This window comes from Manis pentadactyla, chromosome 15 (assembly GCF_030020395.1).
Source record: "Manis pentadactyla isolate mManPen7 chromosome 15, mManPen7.hap1, whole genome shotgun sequence".
NCBI lineage: Eukaryota > Metazoa > Chordata > Mammalia > Pholidota > Manidae > Manis > Manis pentadactyla.
In genome coordinates this window covers 12,890,369-12,916,659 of record NC_080033.1, presented here as the reverse complement: position 1 = coordinate 12,916,659, position 26,291 = coordinate 12,890,369, and the positions used below count along the sequence as shown (strand labels likewise).

Genomic DNA, 26,291 nt, shown 5'->3' with positions numbered 1-26,291 from the left:
GTGCTGACTCTTCATTGGATAGTGTATTCTGTTCTGGCTCTCTGATTGGTCCCTCCACAATCCCTCTAGCCAAACCTGCTTTGCATTGGGCTGCCCTTCATCGTCACCCTCTCTGAATGGTCCCTACTTTCCAAACTCCCTGCTCCTGATTGGGCAACTCCTTGAACATGCCTCTTTCTGATTGGATTGTTTACAAACATGAGCCTGGATATAGCAAGAAGTTCAACTATGGGGAAGGGCAGAAAAAAGGGGGAATGGGGGAGAGGGGGAAGAGCAGAAGCTGGTTCCCTAAACCCCTGCCTAAGAGAAGGAGTGGCCATTGACTGCAAGATATCCTTGGGCTAAAGTTCTAACTTTTAGTCTAGGGGCTTCCAGCAACTATTTTTGGCTTCCGTGCCTCAGTTTCTTCATCTGTAAATTAGGGATAATAGTAGTAACTTTTTCATGGGATAGTGTATTAGAGTTAATACCTGTAAAGTGCTTGTGGAAGTACCTGGCATATAGGAAGCTCTCAATCAGAGGGTTAGCTACTGTTAATTTGATCATGTAACTGCATGACTTTGAGCAAGTCTTATGGCTCTATATACTCTGAAGCGGGGAGTTGCTTGACCTCTTAACTGAAAGCCCTCTCCTATCCCCAGCCCTCTTCCTCTCCACCTCTAGCCATCAAGGATTGAGGCTGGGATCGGGATCACAGGGAAGAGTAGAGATGTGCCTGGTGAAGAGATGGAGGCGTGACACCAGGGTGTCAGAGAGGAGAACAGCTCAGCCTAGCACCCTTCTCCCAGGAAAGTGAAAGCAGGGGAAATTCTCTATTCGTGCTGTGTAGAGTGACTCTATACTGAATCTCTCATGCAAAGGGCTTGTCCTGACTGGGGAGAAGGGTGAAAGGGGTGAGCAGAATGGAGTGTGTTCTGGCTGGGGATGGGTTGGAGCTGGACTTGTGGACCCTCCCCTAGGAACGCCCAGTTTGGGGGAGGGGCAACACCAGCCCAAGGTCACTGTGTCACTGTTACTATGGCGACGTCCACCTCTCTACAGGGAACCTGGAAAGGGATGAGGGGCAGGAGCTCCCGGGTCTCTGACTCTGGGGACTGAGAGAGGAACAGAAACATGGAAGAAAAGCAAGAGTGATCTATCTCTGTGAAGACCTGCCCATCAGAATTCTCAAACCGTGGTACACTGTGGGTGTTCAATAAATGTCCCTCAGAGCCAGAGAGAGCGAGCCTGAGAGTCAAATGCCCAGATATGCCAGAAGAAAGACAGAAGAATCTCCCCCTGGGGGCGGATAGGGTGTCTCTCTTCTGTCCCCTCAGCCTCATACCCCTTAGGGGTCCACTGGGAGTCCTGAATCCTCTTCACCTTACCTAGCCCTGGGCCCTCAGGCCTACCCAATCACACAAACCACCCACACCAGCAACTCCCGAGTCCCTGAAGCAATTATGTTTGATCCTTCAACAACTTTTCTGCCTTTAAGTTCTTCCTGCCTGGGGGCTCACTGAGGAAAGTAGTTTTCAGCGCTGGTTAATGCCTGCTAGACTCTGGAGCTACTGTGGGAAGGAAAAGAAACAGGTTCTCTGTCTCCTTTACTCTCAGAGACCCAGGTATCTTTATTCCCCTTGACAGTGGCCCCTCCATGGATTTCTGACATTCCCTTAATTTCTCCAGGCCCCCGCTCTCCCCTAGAAAACCCTATAAGCCCCTCCTTTTCTTTCAGAGAAACTGGTATCCTTTCCTCCCGGAACTCAGCGGGCATCCACTTGGTATGCCTGCCCTCTGCTGGCGCAAATCTGGTACTGCAGAGACTGCCGGCCGGTGCCCACAATGAAAAACAAACTGAGTCAGAACTGAGGATATCTGAGTTCTTGTATTTTAATTTCTTTAGGGTCTCAGACGTTCAGGTCGTAGGAGTCTGAGTCACCAATTACTTTGGAGACTCAGACATCAGGAATGCAGGTCCCCAGCCCAGAGGTCAACGAAAGAAAGACAACTTCTCTTGGAGCCAGGCCTCAGTGAGGTCATCAGTGGTGCGGATTTCAAACACCTGGGCAGAGAGAATGCTCAGCATTACGATCCATTAAGGAACCGAGAGAGCGAGGACTCCGGCCCCTTCCTCCCTCGGAGCCACCAACCCAGCCTTCCAACCTCCTCCTCCATCAGACCCAGAAGACCCACAGCTTCTTCCTCCCCAACACTCTGGAGCCTCTGCCCCAGGTCCAGACCTTTGTGAGCTCTGCTGTCTGTACCAGCCGGTTTTTGCTCCCTGCATACATCATCTGTTGCTCGGGCTTACAGCCTGCATGGAAAAGAAGAAAAAGAAACATAACTGGGGGGACACTAGGGTGTTCTCTAAGGCCCTAGTATGTCCTGCAGGCTCTGGAGTCTTCTAAGGGTCCCAAGAACTGTTCTAAGGAGGCCCCTGGAGGCTATACTCAGAGTTTCTGTGTTTGTTTGGAGGCTGGAAGTTATTCTGAGGGTCCCTGGAGATGGGTTTAAAGGCCAGGCAGGGATTTCTAGGTAAAAGGAAGAGGTGGGTTTGCTTACATGCCTCGGGGCTGAGTGGGGTGGATAAGGTTTTAAGGAATCTGAGCCCCTACCTCCAGAATATTGCCCTCCCAGCACTCACACTCACACACCCCACATGCCACACACCCACCAAGTCACACATATACTCTCACACTCACACAGGCACCTGCACACATTCACACACACACATACACACAATCATACATACCTGCACTTACATACACATGCTCATGCACCCCACACACAGCCTAAGACCCTCTTCTCAGGACAGATAGAGCTGTGTCTCACCCACGGGGCTGGAGAAGATGAAACACAAGGGATAGGACACTCGGCCATCCTCATGCACATACTTGTAGCTGTAAACCACGAATCTACCAAGTAAAAGGGAATTGAAACTCAGGACTTCAGCCTGGAGCCCAGGCCCAAAGCCCATTGTCTGAGTCCTCGATCTTGAAGTCTTGCCTGAGTCTTGAGAATCTAAGGTTAACAACTGAGGCTCAGGATACTGGCCTCAAACATAAGATTAAAAATAATAATAATAGCAAGTGCTTATTTGACTCACAACAACCCTATGATATAGGTTCTACTATTATTCCCATACTACAGATGGGAAAACTGAGGCCTAGAGAGGTGAAGTCACTTGCCCAAGATTCTATACAGACAAGATCTGAACCCAGCAAATGCAGAGAGAGGGTGTCAGTGCTCAAGCCCTATGCAATACTGTCCAGTGTTCCTGATCTAGGGGCTAAGACCAGGACCAGTTACATATTTTGCCAAGCCCAGTGCAAAATGAAAATGTGGGGCCCTCTGTTCAAAAGACAGGAGAAAAGCTTTTTCCTTTCTTCTGCAGTCTCTTTCCAGACTGATCATTGTCTTTCTAAATCTGCTACTTAAAGTCAGGTTCTTTGAGGCATTTGGACACTTGCAGGAGGAGTGTAGATCTCACTTGTCATATGAGGGGTGTGTGTTGACCCTGACCCCAACCATCCTGGCATCTGTACTTAGGCGCCTTTCTGGGGTAGAGGGCAGCAGCACTCCCTGGGCAGGGCAGGGAGTGAGTGAGAGCCCAGTGAGAACCTGTCCAGGGCTGGAGTGGAGACCTTGTGTGAGCCAAGCCCTTAGCACATTGGACTTCACACAAAACACAAATTCAAAGATTAAACTATAAAGAATTTCCAGATGTCAGACAGCCACAGAGCATTAACCTCCACATCCAAGGCTCCCTTTTGACTGCACTTGTCAGATGCTCAGGAAGCTGGTCCTGGCTGAAATCTAGAGCCTGGGAATGAGGCTCATAATCCTGGGGCACCCAAAATTCACCTCCGTCAAGATGAAAAATCTAAACAGAATGGTCTGCATAGAAGTGTCGAAGGGTTCCTCCACACAAAAAGCACCAGGCTCATGTGGCTTCACACAAGATTCTCCTGGTTAGTCAAGGTCAGATAATTCCTTTGCTACCCCAAGTATTCCCAAGCATTGAAAAAGAAGGAAAACTTTTTTTTAAACAAAGCAAGTGTGATGTTGAAGCCAAATGCTGGCAAAGTTTGTACCAAAAAAAAAAAAGAAAGAAAGAAAGAAAAGCAAGCTCTAACATCATGTATGATCATCAGTGTGAAATTCTGCAATAAAATATAAGCATGCAGACAAAAGTCCTCAAACATAGATCCCGAGCCTATGAATGGGACTGGAACCCAAGCAGTCCCTCAGTCTGTTCCTTTGCCATCACCCCTCTCCCAATGGCCTGACCCCACCCTCTTCCACCCCATAGGATACCTGGGCTGTCTCTCTGGCAACTCTGTTTTTAGTTCCTCTGGAGAAATGTTCTGGGGCAAAAAGAATACAGAGATGAAAAGACTTCCATTAAAAAAGCATTTACTATGTGCCAAAGCACTGGTCTAAGAAACACATGGATTAACTCACTGACCTCTCCCAGAAGCCTACAGGGTAAGTCTGATTATTATCCGCACTTTATAAATGAGCAGACTGAGGCCCAGAGCATTAAGACACTTGCCCAAGGTTGCTCAGAGAGTGAACAACAGAGTTCAGATTTGAATCTGGGTTCAAACTGTAACCAGTCCACCATACTTCCTTTCAGAGTACCTAGCCCAGCACCTAGCCGATCCCACTGCCCTGTCAAGCAGCTTCAGCCTCTGTCTCCATGGATCCCATCCTAAATCCTCACCAGACGCTAGGAAGTAAGCCTTCTTATCATCTCCATGTTACTAATGGAGACAGTGAGGCCAAGAGAAGGTGGGGTCTACCCTTTGATAAAGGATTTCTGCTAGCTTTTTGTTAACTTTCCTGGAAACTCTTTAAGTTATCATTATCATCACTTTACTGAGCATATACTAGGTGCCACTTCTTCTAAACCCATTACAAGGATTAAATCATTTAATTCACAAACAACCCTAAGCAGTAGGTACTGTTATCCCCGTTTCACAGGAGAGGAAATAGACCCGTATGGGAGGAGCCTCTTGTCTGGAGACACAGCTGAGCTGGAACTTGACCTCCAGCTCCTTCTGGCCCCCTATGCCAGGCTTTTAGCATCAGTTCCAGTCCCTTGGGTCTCCCAGGGCTTCTCCAACCCTGTATTTTTTTGGATCCAAACCAGCCCAGCCCCTCACCTGAAATTCTTCCTCCAGCACCACCATCTGCCGGTCTTTGTCCACCTTCACTGGAGAGGGATAGCATGCAGAAGTTAGATGCCCTGCCCATCCATCCTTGCACTTGCCAAGTCCTCCTTGCCAGTCCCCACCACCGCCTCCCATGCTTCCTTGGGGGAAGATGACACTCACTTATTATGGCTGCATTGTCCGTCTCTTTTCGGAAGCGGAATTTCCTCAGCTTTTCCTTTAGCTCTGGGTCCACCTCACACACCACCAGGGAGTCAGACTGCCAGAAGAGCCCAGGAAGAGCTGAGTTGGCCTGGCCTCAGCCCCTGCTCCCTTCTTCAAACCTCAGTTTCTCCATTTACTAATGACAAGGTGGCCCAATAGTCATCGGGATGCCTTTGGAAATGTAAGGAAAAGGTGCCCTTTCCTTGGGACAGATGCTGCCCCTTGCCAGGGCACACACTTGGATCACAGAGCAGTGGCTGGACTTCCAACCCCTCTGGGAAGATACCCTTGGGCAACACCCAAGGAGACCCAAGGACCTGCTTTCCTGCGGCTAACCCCGGAACCATCTCTCTTCCCCCAGTCAGGCCATTTACTTCAGTGGGGACCCCTTCCCAGCCCTGACTTCCATCCCACAGCCTGACCTTCACCCAGGCACCCTCCCAGCCCCAGCCCCTAGCCCTTCCTATGCAACCCCTGGCCCTCTGACCATGACTTTTCTGTCCACAGGCCTCTTCTCAGTTCCGCTATCTTCTAGGGGTGGGGACCAGGGCTGCAGAGGGCGGGGTATGAGGTAGGGGAAAGGTTTCATCCACCACCACATCCTGTTTATACCCATTCTGGGACAACTGTCACAGAGGGCTCCTCCCCCTTCTTCCTTCCCTTCGTCTGTCAGAACCTCCCAGGCTTCACAGTCACCCAGAACCAGGGTTTAAATGCTGCTTTGCTGTATGATCCTAGCTAAGTAACTTCACCCCTCTAATTCAAGATTGTTGTGAGGATAAAATAGCTTCAGATCTCCTGGCATGGTGGACACGTTAAATACACAGGAGATAACAATGAGTTAATTAGCTCCACCCCTCCTCCAGGAAGTCTTCTTGGATTTCCCCTCATCTAGACTTCTGTTTTTAATTTGCACCTCTTTTCGTTTTTTCATTATTATTTTTTTATATTGGGATACAATAAAATTTACGACTCTTAGTGCACAGCTTGACATGTGTATACACTCATGTAACCATCACCCAGATCCAAATTTCATTTGGAATATTTTAATCCCATAGCTGAAAAGGTGAGGTTGGAGACATTTGCTAGTCAAACTGCCACCTATTGTGTTGATGAAGAAATGGAGAAGAGACTCCATAGCTCCCAAAGAATGACGCATTTTTCATGTAGTTATTCAACCTTGTGGACCTTATAACAGCCCCTACAATAATGGTGTTCAATCCTGCCAGACTAGCACCCCTTTTTCATTCAGGGCATTTCATATTGCCCCCTTTCCCATCCTGAAATGAAATTCCTAGATAATGTAACATACTTATATACATATAATTCCAAAATAAATCAATATAATGTCCTGTCATCTGAAGGAGAAATAAAAGGGAAGTAATTTATGGGAAACTGCTGTATATTTCAGTGAGAAAAATAAGCAAACAAAAGAGAATGCTCACAGGTCCCAGCCCTGCCTTGCCTGGCCTGCTGCACTGGCTTTCATCCATAGCAGGGGCCCCCTCTACTTGGGTACTGGGTCCTGCCCCCTCTCACCTACTCAACACATCACGCAGACATTTTCCCTCTCCCCCCATCACTCATGTTCCCATCTCTACTGGATCTTTTTTCGTGGTAGTATTTCATCCATCTTAAGAACTAAACACTGTATCGCCCATCCAGTCACTGCCCATTCACTTCCTTCCCTTTTTAGCATAACTTCCTGAAAGAATCGTCTACACTTGCTGCCTTCAGTTTCTCCTCCTAATTTGCCCTTTAACTCTCTCCCGGCAGATTCTCACTCCTGTGCCTCTCCACTGACACACTTTTGTCAGGGCCAGCAGTGACCTCTGTGGTCATTTCTCAATTCTTATCTGACATGACCTGTCAGCTGCATCAGACTCAACCCATTGCTCTCTGTAACCTGAAACCCTTTCTTTACTTGATGTTCAGGATAACACCCTGGCCTGGTTTTTCTCTGACTGCTCTGGTTTCTCCTTCTCAATCTGTCTTGCTGATTCTTCCTTTTAACACTGAAGCATCCCAAGGCTCAGTCCTTGGTCCCCTTTTCCATCTACCCTGCTCTCCTGATCTCAATTACTATAGCCTGGACCTCTCCCTCAACTCTAGACTCCTACATCCAACCTTGACATCTTCCCTTGGATGTCTTAGAGTCATCCGTGATCCTTCTCATCCCTCTCACAATGTACTTGTCAACTTTGAACTTCAAAATATAATAAAAACCTGTCCATTTTTCCCACTTCACAGACCATATCCTGATCCTGTCCACCTCCATCTCCTGTCTGAATTCTTGCAACAGCATCATTGTTTCCTGACCCTTTGCCTTCACTCTTCACACTATTATTCATAGGATTTCCAGAAGAATCCTAGTAAAAGCCAAGTCAGATAACATACCTCTTCTCTCAAAACCCTCCCATGGCTCCTGTGTTATTTGAATAAAAACAAAAGTCCTTACACTGACCTTTAAAACTAAATTATCTGCCACCACCCTCCTCCATGACCTCTTGCAAGTTGCCTTCCACTACCCTCCTCTTTGGTTACTCCACTCCAGCCACCAGCCTCTTTGTGGTTCTGTGAGTGATCCTGACAGTGGGCCTTTGCACCTGCTGTTCCCTGTCTGAAACCCTCTTTCCCTCATAGTTTAATCCTTTCATTCCTTCATATTTCTGTTCAAATCTCACCTGATCAAAAAGGCCTTTCCCCATCTAAAATAGTGCTGACCCCATCACTCCATTCCCTCAGCTTGCTTATTTTTCTCCATAGTAATTATCACCAAGTTACATTGTATTTATTTATTTAATCTCCCCCAACTAGAATTTGTGTAAGCTTTGTCAAAGTAGAGGTTTTCTGCTTTGTTCACTGTTGAATTTCTAGCATGGTGAGCAGTGCCTGGCACATACTGGGTACTTAAGAAATATTACTGAATGAATAAACGAACCAGCATCTATTGAGCACAGCCATTCTCTATGGTGTGAAAGTTGTGGCTTACACATAGAGGGTAGGCATGGTTGGGTTTGTGATATCCTCTACCTTAGTTTGAAATGACCTTTCCTTAGGGTCTATGATACCACACTCTCCTGGTTTTCCTCCCCTCTCTCTGGCTCCTCTTCTATCTTTGTTGAGTGTTGATTCCTTTGCTCAAATTTCATATGTCTCCTTTTCTCAGGATTCTGTCAACTCCATGTCTCCATTCCTCTTTCATACACTCCCCAGGCTAGTTCATTCTTCACTATTATCCCACAGGTTGTTAGCATCTTTGATGATCCTCAAATCTTAGTTTCCAGCTCCAATTTCTCTCTCAAGCCCCAGATTCAGGGGTTGAAGAGCCTCCGTGACACTGCTGCCTAGTGGCCCACACTGGGCTCAACATCTTGCCAAATCTGCATCTCCTCTGTATGTCCTTCTCAGAGAGGCCCACCAACCCCCAATCTCCGAGCCAGAAGGCCTTGTCTTGGATTTCTCCCTCATCCCCTCTGCAGCCAGCCAGTCCCAGGGGAGCTTCACTGGGCCTCCTGGCTGTCTGTCCCACCCATACCTTCCCTTCCCTTCCCTTCCCATAGTCGCGCCCTGGTGCAAACGTCCCTCTCCCACCTCAGCTGCTTCCCTGGACTCGAAGCTCCCAGGTTCTGTTCCTTCCAATCCATCCTCCATACAGAAGCGAGAGACATCTTTCCAAACTCCCGACTCTCCTTGACCCTCACTGGCTCGAAGCTCTTCCATGGCTCCCCAGTGCCCTCAGGACAAGCCCAAAGTCCCTCAAGTGGTCAAACATCTGACCACTGTTCAATTTTCATCACTTCCTGCCTTGAACTCTACACTCCATCCAACCCGACTGTATTTCCTTGCATTCCTCTAACAAGCTTGTCTCTTGTCACATTCTGGGTGAGGTCTCCCACTCCGCTTAGTTCACCCAGATCAAGGAAACTTTGTGGAATGAACAGATTACAATGGTCATGGCGACAACTCCCATTTGTTGTCGGCCTTCTTTGTGCCAAGCACTCTATAAGCATCCTATGAATCCTCCCATTTGAGAGACGAAGCAGAAGGCTCGGAGAGGGGCGCGGTGAGAAAACTGAGACTCCAGAACTCCGGGCGCCAACCCGTAACCAGTAGAGTCAGGGGCACAACAGGAGCGGGGTGAGCTCGAAGGGAAAGGAGGTTTGCCGTGAACGCCACAATCAGGAATTGTGACCTAGCTGGGAGCCGTGGAGGGAGACGCGCTCGAGACTGCCCCCTGCGGGACGGGAGGCCCAATCCCGGGCTCCGTCGGGCCGGTTGCCCGTGGCAACGCGGCGCGCGCCCCGCCCCCCGCCCTGAGACCCCGGCCCAGCGACTGTTCGTCAGCCCCGCGACGGGCCAATCCCACTGAGCAGGAGGCGGGTCTCTTGGGTCTCGCTCAACCCCTGTCGCTCCCCTCTCTGCCAGGACCCCGCCTCTCTCGGCGCACACCTCCCGCCCTTCGCGCTGCCCTCGCTGCCCGTTGGCTGGCGCGCCGTTCGTCTCCGCGGCGTAAGCTAATGCCGGCGCCCAGCGGCCCTGGCGGGGCGGGGTCAGGGGCGGTGACGCACGGCGCGGTGACGCAGCGCGACGGCGGCGGCGGCGGCGGCGGTGGTGGTCGGTGCGGGAGGAGGGAGGGTAGCTCGCGGGGTGGAGAGGGGGCGACGGCGGTGGCGGTGGCCTGAGGAGGCCCGAACGGCGGCGGCGACCAAGGCGGCCAAGGCGGCCAAGGCGGTGAGTCGCAAACAGGGCCGGGCGGAATCGGGGCGGCGGCGGGTCGGGGCGCGCGGAGCTCACCTCAGGGCGCCCCAGGCCGCGCGGGCGGCCCCGCCCCCTCAGGGACCCCGAGCCGCGGGCGGCGGCGAGCGCGGAGCGCGGGCCTCTGGGGTCCCGGCCCTCGAGAGAAGACTTCCTACCCGTTCCCCGAAGAGCCTTTACAGGCCACTTCAGAAGCTTCCCTCCCAAATCCTCACACCCTCGGGACCGCTGAGGGCCTGGGCTAGGGGATGTACCTCGGACACCTCCCTGGGGGGAGGGGGCAGTCCCACAGACCATCCTCCCAATTCTACCTCCGAAACCCCTGGGAACGCCCATTCTCTCCGATAGACTGTCCGAAAGCCTTCCCGAGAGACCGCCCTACCGTTTCCAGTCTTCTCCAGAGACCGTCATCTGTCTCAAAAAATCTTGCTCATTAGACCACCCCCCCGCCGCGTGTCCCCAAATCCCCCATCCTCCTCGTCCAGAGATATTTCCCGGAGGCCACTCCTCATATATGCCAACAATATGTGTCAGAGATCTTCTCCAGGAGCCTCCTTCGTAAGCCCTAAAAATCTTCAGTCTCCCTGAAATCCCTCAGACCCCGTACATTCCAAAACTCCCCCAGATACCTACTTCGCAGATCCCGACAATCTCCCTCAGACCTCTCCCTCTCACATCCCAAGAATTTTCCCTCCCACCTATCCCCATACCAGAAATGGCTTAGAAGATTTTCCACTCAGAGCCCCCAAATATTAGAGCCCCTCCCCTGCCAGGCCTTCAGAATGCCCCTGATGTACCCTGAAAGTCTTCCTCAGAGATGTCCTGAAATGTCCTCAGATCCCCAAAACACCTGCAGGATCCCACCAGCACCAGCCATCTCCCATATACACTCCCCTTTCACATATACCAAATTCATACCTTTGGACCCTTCCACAGATCCCAGAAACCTCTCCCCAAATCTCCTCATGTCCTCCAAATCTCACTGTCCTGAAATGCTCTACAGATCACCCTCACACACCCCAAAGAACTTCTCCCCAAGACCCCACGCACCCACCCACTTACCCAAAAATCTCCAGAGATTCCCTGAAATCTCTGGAGAACTCTTCTCCCATATTCCAAAAGTCTCTTCCAAAACCCCATTTATGTGTCCCATATCTTTCCCAGTAACCTGTACCACATGTTGCAAAAATTTCTTCAGGATTCCAAAAAGTTCCCTCGTAGTCTTTGATATTCTCTACAACTTCCTTTGGATAACCCTAAAAATCCTCCTTTCTAGACCTACTTTCCCATGAAGTTTTTAAAGGCCCTCCTCACAACCCCTGTAAACCCTGAGACCTTCTCATGACCCCTCTGAGGTGCAGTTTTTCAAGACCTCTAGCAACCCTCTCTAGCCCTCCTGAGATAAGCCCTTGAGATTCCTCCCAGAGACCCTTCCAACAATCCCTTTAGAATCCCTTGAATCACCACTCAGAGACCTCTTACTTTACTGAAACATTTTCTAGAGATTTCCCTCTCTGAATTTCCCTATACAGATTCCCTCAAATCCTTTAGTGCTCTCTGTAGAAGACCCCCTCCCCACCCAGTCTTCCCTCTCTGATCTCCTGCATTTAGAAAGTCCCAAAACTTTCTGAAAAACCCTCTACTCTGACATTCCCACATTCCTCATATCATGCCCTTTAAGAGACTACTTGGAGGTTTCTCTTCATCTGAGCTCTCTTGAGTTCCTAAAAAACACCACTGTCATCCTGTTCAGTACCAAAATTTCTGTCAGAAGACCACATCTTCCTCTGGATACTCTTCAGAGAATTTTCTCCAAAATTGCCCTGCATCAACAACCGAACCCCCAGCACTTCCTAAGACTTCTTCAGAACTCTGACATCCCCAAGAAACCTTATTCAGAACTCTGTCAGAGTTACTCCTTTTAGAACCCCTATTTACACCCTCTCATCTCTTCCATTCTCTTTCCTCTGAAGTCAACTTAGAGATCCTTCTCAGATATGAACCTTCTTCCCCTGGTATCCCCCGCCTCCCCCCCGCCATGTCTTCTTTTAATAAAAGGCTCTCAAGAGACACCCTCACCCTTTGAAATCCCAGCCCTCAGAGACATTTCTCTCATGCTGTTTTTCTTAGGTTCCATCCTTACAGACTCTCCCTTCAGTGATTGAGAGACCCTTGACACTTCTTCAGGGTTCCTCCCATTTTCCTTTCAGAAGCCTCCTTCCTTTCCCCTTTGAGGGCCTCCTCACTAAAGAATCCCATCCTCTGTAGCCCTGGTTCTCAAAGCTTGGTACCTCGACCAGCAGCATCAGCATCACCTAAGAACTCATAAGAAATGCAAATTCTTAGGTTCCATTGCAGACCTGCTAAGTATGAAAACCTGGGAGTAGGGCCCAGCAATCTGCTTTTAGGAACCCACCTAATATTTTCTGATGCATGCTCGAGTTTGAGAATCACTGCCCTCTAGGAGGATTTCCCTTTCTCCACAGGAAGCCCCCTGGAAGATGCATCAGGGTATAATTTGGTGCCCTACAGCCTACCCCCTTTTCCCTGGGAGTCCCCTTTGTGGAGTCCTCATTCTCCAGAAAAACTCCTCCTCCTTGAAAGGATTCTGGCTTCTCCAAAAGTTACCCCACCCTCTGAGCAGTCACTTCACATTCCAACTTTAAATGACTCCTTTTCTTTCAGATCTTCCTCAGCACTTTCTCTTTCTGGCTTCATCTGCACCCCTCCACACCCTACCCCCATTCGATGCTTCTGCTTCAAATTGCTACCTCCTTGAACACATACGTCCATCTCTTCTTCTCACCTATTCCTCTCCCCATAGGCACCCTCCCCTTAAGGCACTGTCAAGTCATTTAAAAATTTTCTGTGTCATGCTGTCCACCATTGTACATCTAAGAGCCCCACTCACTCACCTTCTCCCTTGTAGCTTTTCATGTACTTGCCCACTCATCCTCACTGGACTGCGAGTTCAGCAAGTATTGGGCTGTGTCTTACTCTTCTTTGAATCCCACAAGGTAACATCTGCCCTTTAAGTTACTGGGAATCTTTGGAGAATGGGCAGCTCTTCCTTCTGCATTTGGCCAGAAATCTCATAAGTTCCTCAGATCTCACTCCCCATTCAGGTTCAGTACACCTTTCCCACCCTCTCCTGTCCTCTCACCTCCCTTTCTTTGTCCAGCCCCCTTTTCCTCTCCTTCTCCCCCACCTGCTCCTGTCTGTGGGACTTTTCTTTGTGTTGCCTCCTGATTCTGAGGTACACCAGGTCCTATTCTTGGTGACCTGCCTCACCCCATCCTGGTTCTCTCCTTAGCCCCCTGTCAGCCTTTATAAGTCTGGGGCTTCCACAGCACTCTCAACTTTCTATAAGGATTCTGCTTCTCTCTAGGACTGAGAAGAGGTAACAGACTACAGGATAAACACTGGGGCCTGCCTTCAGGGAGGTCACAATACAGTAGAGGGATTGGGCAGATACATGGGGCAGAACATGAAGTACAGGTTATATATTGTGGAAATTTGGCAGTGAGAAATGGGGCCCTTTATTTGGAAAAACTTCATGGAAAAGGTGGTCTTTGGGCTGGGTGATGTTCCACAGGAGTTGGAACAATGCTAAGTAGCCTTCCAGGTAGAGGTAATAGCTGTTGCAGTGGGTCAGAGACAAGAAAATCTCATTTCTCACCCATGACATCTCTTCTCTCTACCCAGAAGGACAGAGATGAAAGAAAACAGATCTCTTCCATCTGCATTGTATTTTCTAATGCACTTTAGTTACTGTAGAGTAGTGATACTAATGTCTACTGTTTATTGAGTAATTACTATCTGCCAGTGACTGTTTAAGACATAACATGTGGTGCCTCATATTCACTGAACCCTATAAAGTAGTTAAACTACTATTATCCTCATTTTGCAAATGATGAAATTGAGGACAGATGGCACAAATAGAAAGTCTGTGGACCCTGTCTGTCCCAAAATGATAGTACCTTAAGTCAGAGAGTTAGATTTTCTGTTCAGCCAGGGTTTAGTGCAATGGAATGTTGTTGTGTAGTAGTTAAGTACACAGACTCTGAGGCCAGACAGGATTGGTATCTCACACTGTCACTTTTTTGGGGACCCTGGACAAGTTACTTGATGTCTCTGATCCTTAGTTTCCACAGCTAAAAAATGAAGGTAATAATGATAATCATATGTCGTTGAATTATTATAAGGATTAAGTTAATGCATTTAAGTACTTAGTACAGTGCCCTGCACATAAGAGCTCAGTGTCATCCCCCCCCCACACACAAGAAAAACAAAAAACATACATCAGCCAGTACTCTAAAGACAGGTGGCAGAACCTTAGTTCAAATTGGTTTAATCAAGAGAGAATTAATCAGCTCATGTTTACTGAAAGATTCTGAGCTGGGATGACTTCAGACCTGGCTGTATCCAGGAGGTCATACAATCTTCTCAGTAACTGTTCATTTCTCCACTGAATTGGCTCCATCCTCAAAAGATTTGTTTTGTGGCAGCAGAAGTGGCCCCCAGCAACCCAGGCTTAAATTCTACCTCTTTAGCAGCCTCAGTGGAAAGAAAACTTATTCCTTAGAGAGCCAGTTTGAAAATAGTTTCTTCCTTGAATAAGTGTGACATGATGACAGAAGATCCTTAGAGACATGTTTTACGTTCTATACCCTGGAACTCTTTCTTGCTTACTGAGCCAGATAGGGCTCTGATTCCATCCCATGACATTTCTGAGTGCTGATGGCAATCCCCCTCCTCACTGTTGCCCAGCCCCAAGCACTCTTTACTCTATGGATCCAGAGAGAGTTTATAGCTAGTGTGACCCAACCAGACTTTTCCTTTGGGACCACACTGGGTTAGACAGGAACGAGATGATTGGCTTGGTTTGGTGGTAGCCTCAGGGTAGTGCAATCTATGCATTCGACCCCATACCTCAACTTTGGTTTTCCAGGGTTCAGAACTTTGGAAGAGGGTTCAGTAAATTACTGTGAGTAGAATTTTGTTTGAGTGTAAATCTGTTGAATTAGAGTGATTGAGGGCAAGTTACTAAACAGCAGTGTATTATATATACAAGTCTCAAATGTCTCAAGCAATTAAACAGTTTATGAAGGCACTCTTCTCAGTACTAGAGATACAGCAGTGAATGAAACAGTCAGGGTCTTAGAACTCGTGGAGCTTATATTCTGATGGGAGAAAGGATGTATAAACACAATAAATCAGGTAATGATATATGCTGTGAAGGAAGTAAAGCAGTAATGTGGAAGAGGGTAGAGGGGCCACTGTACACAGATTGGTCAGAATTGGGCTCTTTGAGGAGGTAACAGCTGAACCAGATAACCTGAAAGATGAGAAGGCGCGAGTTGTGAGACAATCTGGGAGTGGGGCATTCTAATCTAATTTTTGTTATATGTGAAAAAGGACTACCGCAGGTAGGGAAATTTTTCATAGATGTTTATTGAGGGCCCGCTGTATGCCAGGGTGCAGTGCTAGGCATTGAAACTAGCAGTGAGTAATACAGCCACAGTGTTCCCTTCCCTCATGGATCTTACAGTCCAGGCATTTCTAGGAGAGCTGCAGCCTTTGAAGAAATACCTTTATTGATGAGACTGGACCAAAGGCACCTTCTTACTGGGAGAGATGAGGAAGATTGGGCACATATTAACCCAGATCTGATTGTTGAGAAGGAACCAGCCATATGATGATCTGGAGAAGAGCGTTTTAGGAAGAGGGGTCAGCAGGTGCAAAAGCCCTGAGATATGTTCAAAGAACAGCAAAGAGGCCAGTGTGGCTACAGCATAAATGAGGGTGAGGGGATGGGGTGGGATAGGTTGACAGAGGCGGGATCATGTAGGGCCTTAGGGGCCGTGGTGAGGAGTTCACACCTTCACTTAAAAGCATTGGGAAGCTATTAGAGGGCTTTTAAAGGAAGACAGTGGCATGATCTGATTTTTTTTTTTTTTAAGAACACTGGTGCAAGGAAAACGGGAGCAAGAATGGAAGCAGGAGGCAAGTTAAATTTGTCCAGACAAGAAAGAATGGTGACTTGAGTATAGTGGCAGTAGTAAAAATAGAGGAAAGCAGATATCTTGGATATAGAGAGAACAAGACTTGATGATGGGATTAGAGATAGAAACCCAGGATGATGTTAATAGCTGACAACTCTTATAAGAATATTTATGCCACACAACTCTCTGAGAGTATGTACTATTATTAAACCTATTTTACAGATGAGGAAACAGGCACAGCAAAGTGAAATCACTTGCCCAAAACTATGCAGGTAGTAAGTGATAGGCTTCTGTTCCCAACCCAGGCAGTCTGGTCCCAGAGCCACTTGAGTTTTGGGAAGGAAAAAGGAGGGTAAGTTTAGCTGACATTAAGAAAAAGACTTGTCAAGATCAGATGAATAGATCTTATGAAAGAGAAGAGTCAAGGATGATTTAATAAATTCTGAGTTGTCCATAGAGAGGTAATACTTGAATCTCTAGGACTTGATTACATTCCCAAATGAGAGGATATGAAGGGAAAGAGAACCAAAAATAGTGTTTTAGAGGGGAGGGATTAAGTGTGGGATGAATAAAAGAGACAGCCATACATTGGGTGTGAGGGGACACCAGCTTTCTCTTCCATGGTTTCCCAGAGCTCCCAGGCTGTGCTTATCTTCCAGGAGGCCCTGCCTGGCTTCTACCCTTCTCTCCCTCCCTTCTCCAGGACCATTCATACGGAAACCTCATTCTTGGCTGAGGCAATAATATACATATTTTGTGTATGTATTTCAGGAGTTTCTGAAAATAATGGTTTGTTTTTACAAGAGAGAAGTTGAGCTTCGTTGGCATCTGACATTCTCCTGTTCTCAGGTCAAGATAAGTGAGTTAACCTTAGGTAACTAGCCTATTGCCTTGTTCAGAAAGTATGAGTTCCTCAAAGACCTAGGTGGATGCTGTAGAATGGCTAAAAATGGGGAAGAAGACTAATAGAACCACCTTATTTATCCAGACACTGGCGCTAAAGAGTATACATTTCTGCCCACATGTCTAGGCAATGGAAGGGAACTTATAGGAGGCTGTAGCATAATACTCAGGAATAAGTGAGAGGTCTAAAGCCAGACTGCCTGGCCTTGAAAATCTCAGTTTTGCTGTGTGCTGTCTTGGGCATGTTCCTTAACCACCTCTGTGCCTCAGTTTCATCATCTGTAAAATGAGGATAATATGTAAATACACACATACACACACATGATATATAGAATGTGTAAAGCTTTTAGGATCAATTGAGCTCTTCCACAGAAAGCTGTTATCATAAGCCTGGCACATGACTACTTAGTATATGGTATATGAAGACATGCTGAGCACTGTACTAGGTATTTTTGTTTACTCTGTTTCATTTTATTCTTTTTTATTATTATTAAAGTATCATTGATATACACTCTTATGAAGGTTTCACAAGAAAAACAATGTGGTTATTACATTCACCCTTATTATTGAGTCCTCCCCCATACCCCATTGTAGTCACTGTCCATCAGTGTAGTAAGATGCCACAGAGTCCCTATTTATCTTCTCTGAGCTACACTGTCTTTCCCGTGACCAGACACACACCATGTGCACCAATCATGATACCCCAGATTCCCCTTCTCCCTCCCTCCCCACCCACCGTTCTCCACCTCTCCCCTTTGGTAACCACTAATGCCTTGGAGTCTGTGAGTCTGCTGCTATTTTGTTCCTTCAGTTTTGCTTCGTTGTTATATTCCACAAATGAGGGAAATCATTTGGTATTTGTTTCATTTTATTCTTACAACAAGCTTCACTGAGGAACAAACTGAGTTACTGCCCAAGGTCCACATAGCAAGTAAGTATCAGCAGGAAAACCCAGGTTTCAGCCAGGTCTGACTCACTCCATAGCACTGCTTCTGAATGAGGAGAGCAGGCCTCCAGAGGTCCCTCCCGTCTGTGGGACGCTTCTCACTGTTTGAAGGCAAGGAAGGGAGCCTAGTGAGCAGTTTTTCCTGGAACCTCTTAGCCAATTTTTGGCTCCATTTCTCACCCTCCAGGGTTGGTAGGTTCTTGGTCCCTTAGAAACCAAACATAGCAGCAATGTTGTTGGGCTGTTTGAGAGACTTTAGCCATAGGGGTTCCCCTCTAGTGTCTGTCTTCAAAGACAGTGAGTCATTTTTGGTCGCATGAGGGCAGAGAGACCAGCGCAGTGGTGAATTCTGTTTTGTATGGAAGCAGTCAAGGCTCGTTCATCTTTGATAGAAACCCAATTCAAACTGGCCTCAGGCAAAAAAGAATTTATTGGTCTATGAAACAAAAGTTTGGGGTGGGGGCCTTCCCAGGTCTACAGATGATATCAACAGGTCTCCCTTTTTCTTCCCTCATCTCTTGAGTCTGCTTTCATCTGTGTGGCTTTATTCTGAGGCAGGTTTTCACTGTAAGGTAGCAGAAGTGATAACCAGTAAAATCTGGAGATGTTGTATAAACTGAGCAACCCTAACCAAGGACTGATTTTCATCAGTAGTTTCAGCAAAAATCCAGTGCGGACTTTACCTGACCAGTCCTTTACTCCTTGTCTACTAGAGCCAAGAAACAGTTAATTCTCTAAAGGGAACTCAGGGGGCCGATACCAGAAGATGAGAGTGGATGCTTGATGGGTAGATCCACCAGAATCCCTGACAATAAGATGCCTTGGAATAGTCAGTGCTGATGCTGCTTACCTGGCCGATCTCACCCAGCTGGGTCTTACCTTCTCACTACTGCCAAGCACCAGGGGTGTGAGGAAGCTGAGGGCCCCCGCCCTTTGATGGAAGAAGACCATCCAGTCCTCTTCTCCAGTCACCATCCAGACCAAACACACAGCAGCCTCCTATTTTCCAGAAGACATAGGAACCCTTCCTTTAGGGATGGTTATTTTAACACTACATTCTTAATATGACTATTTGTTTCCCTAAAGACCCCATGGTGTTTAGCAAGAACTTTCTAAACCATCTTTGAGCACTAGATCTCTACCGATCATATTCCCTGAGCAGCAAGGTGGTTTGAAGGTATAAACCAGAGAGGCCTGAGGGGAAGGGATAGTTAGCAAACTTCTGTTCTATTCTCAGTTTGTTTCCATTTGGTCCAAGGACCACAGGCCACAAACTTTGTTCTGTATAGTGGTTCACTGTTGCTCTTTTAATGTGGATTCATTTCCAACATTCAAAAATAGGGGAATTTTATTTAAAAATCCAGGTTTCTCTTTTTTAAAAACCCTAAGACTTAACAATACTGAACCCACATTCCCACATGGCTGCAGCTGATAAAAGCTAAATAATTGACTTCTCGCTTTAGACAGGTTATATGCTTTTCAGCTCACCACAGTCCTCACCAGCCTGCTTCATAAAAAACCTGAACTTGCGAGCCTCATGTTGGAGACCCCACACTGTCCTAAGGCTTGGCTTCTAGCATTTGGCTTGGGGGAAAAAGTTGGATTCATGTTTCATCAGCAGCTTAGGGAGCACAGTGCTGTTGCTTAAAAAAAGTAACAACCCAGTAAAAGAGTTATATGGGGAAAAGTGTGCACAACTTTGGCCTATTTATGGATTTGTTCATCTTTTTGCTGTAAACAGTGTTTCATAGTGTTTCATAGGCATATCAAGCCTCTGTCATAAATGTTCCTTCTGAAATAGTAATGTGTCCTTCTATCTTATGAGTTGCCACCCAGTGAAGGAATTCCTCCTACTCCCAAGGGATGTTCGTCCAGCCTCTGCTTGACCACTTACAGAAGCCAGGGAGCTTATTACCTCCTCACATGGCAGCCAGTTCCATTCTTGGACAGATATTTTAAAATTCCTCTTTTTATTGAGGCAGCTGCTGTCTCTTTGGGGATGAAAGCCACAAAGTGCTGGAGCTGGGAAGGGAAACTGATTTTTTCAGGCACATGAGTTACCACTCATCCATCCTGTAACCAGGGCAAACATTGACAATCACTCACAGTACTCTTTCTCACTTGAGCCAGAAATTGGAGTACAGCCTTACAATTTTTTTCATTAAATTGCTCTTTAAAAATTAAAAAAGTAATATGTGTTCACTTGAAACTAATGAAATAGTACAAAGTTACATAAAGCGAGTGTTAATAAGTCCCCTTTTTCTCCATAGTAACCAATATGAACAGCCTAGGGTGTGTCCTTCTATCACATTTTTCTATATGCATACATACACAGATACTCATGTATAAGATATATAAAGGTTTTTGTATATGGCTTTTTTTAATCTTTTTAAAGAAATGGCACCATATTAGATTAGATTACTGTGCTGCCTATGGACATTCCTCTAGGTTGATAATTAGAGCTCAAACACTATAAATAAGGATATATAGTTTTTATATTATGCTATTAAGGTCAAACATGTTTTTAATAGCTATATAATATCCTATTGTTTGACATGTGCCCCAATTTATTAATCATTTCCCATTGGTGGATATTCCCATTGCTTCATTTCTTCAGATTCCTCACCACAGCGCTCCAGGCACCCACTACCAATCAGTCGGAGCTAGGCTGTGATGTAAAACCCATTTATCATGTCTGATCCAGTCTAGCTCCTTATCATACACATTCTAGAGAAGGGAAGCAGACTGGTTCACAGACCAAAGTGACTGAGGCAGGACTATAATTGAGTTTTCTTGACATTCATCCCATTTCCCATGTTACCTCTCACTTAGAATTATCTACCCTGGTTCTCCTGGAGTAAAAGAAGAAATCTAATACCTCTTCTGTGTGTTGCAGATAGTTGAAGTCAGTTGTCCATTCCTCCTGAGTCTTCTCTTCCCTGGAGGAAATTTCCTTGTGCCTTCAGATTTTTCTTTTAGGACAGGGTTTCCAAATCTGTTTACCAACCTGTGGGCCTTTCTTCTATCATCTTCTTCCCCAGGGCTTTAGAAATCCCAAGTGTGGCTTCCATGCTCACCTTCATTCATTCATTCACCAAATATATAATGAGCACCTTCTACGTGCCATTTATCCTTCTAGGCACTAGGCAATGGTGTAGCTTGATCTTGGTGAGAAGAGAAAAACAAACAAGATGATATCTATGGGTGTCATATAGAAGAAGTAACGTTAATGTAATAGAGTGACAGAGATTCCTTAGATTGGATGGTCAGGGAATATCTGAGGAAGTGACATGGAGCTGAGACCTGAATGACAAGTAGGAGCCAGCCTAGATAGATCTGGGAGAGGAGTATTCCAACGAACAAGAAAGAACATAGTACAGGATGAAGTTGGGGAGGCCACAGGTGTCATGCAGGGTATGTAGGCCAATATAAGAAGTTCACGATTAGTGCAATAGGAAGTCATTGGAAAAATTTAAGCCAGGGATGCAACATTTGACTTCCCTTTTAAAAAGATTTCTGGGAAGCCTGTTTAACTTGGAGCAAGATTTCATTTTCCCCCACACTTTTCCTTGCTGCTTATATTCTAAGGGATTGACATCCAGGCCAGTTTGCTCTGTTCAGGTGTCCCACAGAGGATCTGCAAGGTAAGTCAGAGCCATTATCAGATGCACCTCACAGCCCTCAGCAGGAGCATGAAGGTTCAGGAAGGTGGCAGTCGTTCCCTAAGACCTGAGCCCAGTAGGTTCAATAGGTCTTTGTATGGAATTCTCAGTCCTCTTGGCAGCCAGAAAGGGATGGAGTCAAATGTGGTTTGGGGGTGGAGCCAAGGGCACTGGCTGCTAGAAAGACCAATGGGGGAAATGTGAGTGAAGACCTGGAGCTCAAGACACTTAGAAAAAGACTTCAGAGTCGTATCCAGAAATCAGTCAGCTAAAGAATAGGCCTGTTGTCTGCTCAGTTAACACAGCTCCTGTATAGTTCCTGTCTAAGAGAGGAATTTGGATACTTTTCTGTTTGGGAGTTTTTTACTTTGCAAGTGTTGCCTTCTCAGGTTGGCCTTCTCTTGGCTGTTAGGAGTCTGAATAAAAGGCTGGCATCTCTGGGAGCCAAGGGGACTACCCAGCCCAGAGGGCTTGGGTCAGGAGTAACCTTCAGGGGAATGAAGAAGAAGGCAGGAGGGATTCACATCAGAGTAGATAGAGATCAGAGCTGTGCCTTTTGCAATGGGGAGCTGGGTTGGAAGAGGTGAGATCCCCTAGCCTGTTGGAGATCTTTGAAAAGACTTCTGTCAACACCCCTACCCTTAGGTACCCAAAAACTTACTTGTCAGGTAGCTAGCCACATACCTAACATCTCCACCCCACCGTCCACCCATATCCCAGCTTTGTGGGTCTTAGATTGAAATAATGTCCATAGGGTCCTTTTAGCAGGTGAGCAGTCACTCTGTCCTACCCTCAGAGGAGGTGGCCAGAGCCTAACCAGGATCAAGACATGTGTTGGGGGGTCACATGTCTGCTTAGTCATGTCACCTGGGGCCAAGTCTCCATTCTTTTCCATATTGTGCAGCCTCTCTTAATTCTTACTTCTGGAAAATCTTGCCAATTTACTCTGCTTTAAGTCAGCTGGCCCTTTGACAGCCAGGCCTGAGGGTCAGCATCTCCTTTATTCTAGGATAGGTCTCTGAGTCCCAATCAAACCTTTCCTCTACGTCTGGAGAGAAGGTTGGTTTAGTATCTGGTAGTAGCTTCATCTTCTCCCAGGAGCTTAGCAGGAAGGAGTGTAGGAAGCCGCCTTACCTCCTCAACCCATACTAACCAGGCCAGTTTCAACCCCTTCATTGTATCTGACCTTCTTGCTTCCTTTTCCAGGAGCCTAGAGAGACGTGGCTTGACCAAAACCTTCCCTGATGTGATCTTCCTCCTCACCCCACCACCTGTTGCCACTACGCCAGGGAACGTCCTCAAGCCCTGGCGCTCAGGGGAAAGGTAACAGGAGCCCGGAGCCGAGACCATGTGACGGCGCTGGCCCTCGCCACCGCCGTCCCCTCCACCCTGGCCCCAGGCCCGGCACCATGATGTTCCGAGACCAGGTGGGCATCCTAGCTGGCTGGTTCAAGGGCTGGAATGAATGTGAGCAGACAGTGGCCCTGCTGTCGCTTCTGAAGCGGGTCACCCGCACCCAGGCCCGCTTCCTGCAGCTCTGCCTGGAGCACTCACTGGCGGACTGCAATGACATCCATCTGCTGGAGTCGGAGGCCAACAGTGCTGGTGAGTCTCTAGAGGTGGGAGTATAGCAGGAGGGAGACCTGGAGCATGAACAGATAGCGGGTGGCTCAGGAGACCATCATATAAGGGTGTTAAGCAGTATGGGGGTTCTGGGCTTATTGGTCTGAAACAGGTTGGGATTTCCTGACCTCCCAAGTCGTGGTCATAAGTCCCCTGGGGCCTTTGTTGCCAGATATCCTCAGGCATTGAATGATGGGTTCCTGGGGGAGGGTAGTGCAAACTGGAAACTACCCAAGCAGTGGAAGGATCACATAGGGTGGTTTAAGGCTTTGTAGAGTAGGTAAAAGGAAGAGACTGAAATTACTACCCATGAAAGGGGGTCGGAAGGTTAGTAAGTAATTACTTCTCAAGCTCCAGAACATTGGAGCTAGGCGGGAATTTCAGAACACTTTCAAACTTCATGAGTCATCTTAACTGTTCTTCAACTCAAAAGGTTGGCCAGAGTTAAGGCTTCAAGAGAGTTTTGAATTTAGATAGAGTCCATATCAGTTCCCTAAGCACCCAGTAGATAGGTGATCTGTGTCCCATGAAGTTGGCTGGGATGGCTGAGCCAGACTTCTCCAGAACCTCTCTTTAGGGTCCTCATCATAGATGGGAATCAGGCAAGAGAATCATCTCATAGGACACTGATGAAGCCATTCTGGCCTCTAGGCCTCCACAGGCTGGATGGAGAGCTATTGACCTCAGTGATGGGTGGGAGATGGAGGCCAGAGAAGAGGGTGAGTCATGTACCCCTGAAAGCTAGCTGGGGAGAGGGGATCCAGGGGCTCCATGTAGAGTGTCTTCAAACTCTTCTCACTTTCTTACCCATAATAATAATTCACAATGAGCCCTTACAACAGGCTAAGTACTGGCTTTACTTGTATAGCAACTTTGAAAGCAGTGTTTAGTGGCTCTAGAGTCAGACTGTCTAGGTTTAAATCCCAGTTCTGTCTTGCCATATAACCAAGTAACTTAAACCTTTCTAAGCTTTGTTTTCCTCATCTTTAAAATAAAGATAACTATGCTTACCTTCTAGGATAGTTGTGTGGTCTGAGAACAGTCCCTGGCATCTAGTAAACACTCAATGAATGTCGGTTGCCTTCCCCCCCTTCCCAAATGTCAATTGGTTTTATTGTCAGTAACTCATTTAGTCCTCAAAACAACCCTTGCAGTAGGTAGTTGTTACCCTACTCTGTAGGTGAGGAAATCAGCACAGGCTTCTAGGATTGGGATCTGGGGAGCCACAGAGCTGCCTAGCCTCCTTAATCTCCCCAGGCCCACCTGCCAGCAGCAGTCACCTTTATTTTACTGAGTTTTTATGTTCAAGTCACAGAAGCACCATGGTTGTAGAGAAGATGGTTCTTCAGGCCGGAGTCACACCAGTTTAAGTCCCTGACTGGTGGACAATGAGCAACAAGAACCCAGTTGGGCTATAGCAGGCTCAGAGCTCAGCTTTTCACACCCCTCCCCACCAGTGGGGGCTCCCCTCTGTTTGAGCACCAGAGGTTGGAGTTCCATGGTTGTGGTGTGGCTCTGCCCCCAGCATTGGGGGCTTCTTTGGGGCAGGACATTTTCTTCTGCAGCTCTGTCACACATCCCCACCATCCCATCCTGAATAGAGAGTTGGATGAACACTGGGTACCGGTCTTGGCTGTATGTCAGAATCAGCAGTGGACTTACTGCTACTTATTACAACACTTTTAGTTTTTGGTTTTGTTTTTAAGACTTATAATAAAATCAAACCACATGAAAGGTAAAAAGTGAGGTCTCCTCCCTTCCATACTTTCACATTCCAAATTCGTGTATGTTTTGTGAGACAGTCTATGCATGTATGAGCACATACATATTCCTCCAGCTTTTTCACAGTTTTGATTGTTTTAATACATAGAGCAGAACACTGTGCATATTAACCAGTTTTACTTAACATTATAATTTGAAGATCATTCCGTATTCAGCACATATATACCTCGTTGTTAATGGCTGCATAATAGGAAGAATAGGTAACACTTATAAAGTCCTACATGTGTATAAAACACTGCTTTACTTTTATTACTCATTTAACCCTCAAAACAACTTAGTAGAGTAGGTCTCACTAATTTCCCCATTTTATAGATTAGGAGATTGAGATCCGGAGAGGTTTTACAACTTCCCCTGGGTCATATGAGGGTCAGAGGTGGAGCTGGAAATTTACTTTAGAGCTCTTGCTCTTGACCACTAGGCTCTACTACATGGTATATTTGGTCTTGCTCTTATGAACTGTGCTGTAATGAGTACCTTTTAAGTATATCCAGGATAAATTCCTGGAATTCTTTGGAACTGCTGATTTGAAGTGATGTGTATTTAAAGTATTTATTGCTACCACTTTGCCCTTGAAAGACCTGGTACACTTTATACCAAGAAACTGAGGCACATCCCAGATAGTTTGCATTGGGATGTTGGGGGTAATGCCTAGCCAGGGATGAGAAGTGCTGTTGAATGAATTGACTGATAATGAGTATATGAATCAAGGTCTTTATCCACAGCCCCATGTCAGACGGTGAGAATATAACAAGCTGGTACTTGGATGGAGAGGTGAGGAAAACATAGAATAAGGAAAGAGAAGGAGGGTTATACTGTGTTCCAGAGTCCATAGGAAGCCCACCAGGATTAGTGCAGAGCATGAATGGAGAGAGAGGTGATCACAGAGGTAAATTCTATAGAGCCTTGAATACTGCTTTCCTAATAGGCGTGGGCATTCCAAGACTAAGAAAGCCCTGTCTCCTGTCTTGCTCCCTCCATCAAGTAGAACAGCTCCCCTACCTTATTTGGGAAGGAAGGAGTTACTTGTTAGGCCTAGGGGGTCTGCGTCCTAGGAGGAACTGTACATCCTCTGTTGATTATGGCCTTCCAGTTCCCTTGTATTTCCCAAACTTGTATCATAAGCAGAACCACCTGGTAGGCGTGGAGGTGACTGTTAAAATCCAGATTTCTGGGTCTCCACCCAGGGCCATTAAATCAGAAACCCATGAGGATGGGCCTGGGAACAAGTACCAAAGTTCTGCTGACTAGG

At 46.9% G+C, this 26,291-nt stretch overlaps 2 protein-coding genes across 4 annotated transcripts in view; one reads left to right on the top strand and one right to left on the bottom strand.

Annotated features, from left to right (window-relative positions):
• Positions 1-1,848: 1,848 nt before the first annotated feature.
• On the bottom strand, positions 1,849-5,993 carry GMFG (glia maturation factor gamma). Its single transcript, XM_036894709.2, has 7 exons — positions 5,851-5,993; positions 5,322-5,418; positions 5,151-5,200; positions 4,300-4,349; positions 2,815-2,897; positions 2,223-2,296; positions 1,849-2,044 (listed from the first exon to the last, which is right to left on the bottom strand). Exons 1-7 carry the CDS (start codon positions 5,977-5,979, stop codon positions 1,973-1,975), a joined length of 555 nt encoding a protein of 184 aa, XP_036750604.2. The 5' UTR covers positions 5,980-5,993; the 3' UTR covers positions 1,849-1,972.
• A 3,951-nt stretch (positions 5,994-9,944) lies between these two features.
• The window catches only part of SAMD4B (sterile alpha motif domain containing 4B), a 36,234-nt gene continuing 19,887 nt past the window's right edge, over positions 9,945-26,291 (top strand). For all 3 annotated transcript variants that reach the window (XM_036894695.2, XM_036894692.2, XM_036894694.2), the window contains exons 1-2: positions 9,945-10,097; positions 22,844-23,242. In XM_036894695.2, coding sequence (XP_036750590.1) covers positions 23,047-23,242 — 196 coding nt within the window. In that variant the 5' untranslated portion in view covers positions 9,945-10,097; positions 22,844-23,046. The remainder of the gene's footprint in view (positions 10,098-22,843; positions 23,243-26,291) is intronic.

Coding starts and splice junctions, on each gene's coding strand:
- GMFG (XM_036894709.2), bottom strand. CDS start 5,979: ATGGGTATAAACAGGATGTGGTGGTGGATGAAACCTTTCCCCTACCTC. Junction 5,419..5,850: donor CTGTGGACAGAAAAGTCATG/GTCAGAGGGCCA, acceptor CTCTTCTGGCAG/TCTGACTCCCTGGTGGTGTG. Junction 5,201..5,321: donor GGACAATGCAGCCATAATAA/GTGAGTGTCATC, acceptor ATCCCTCTCCAG/TGAAGGTGGACAAAGACCGG.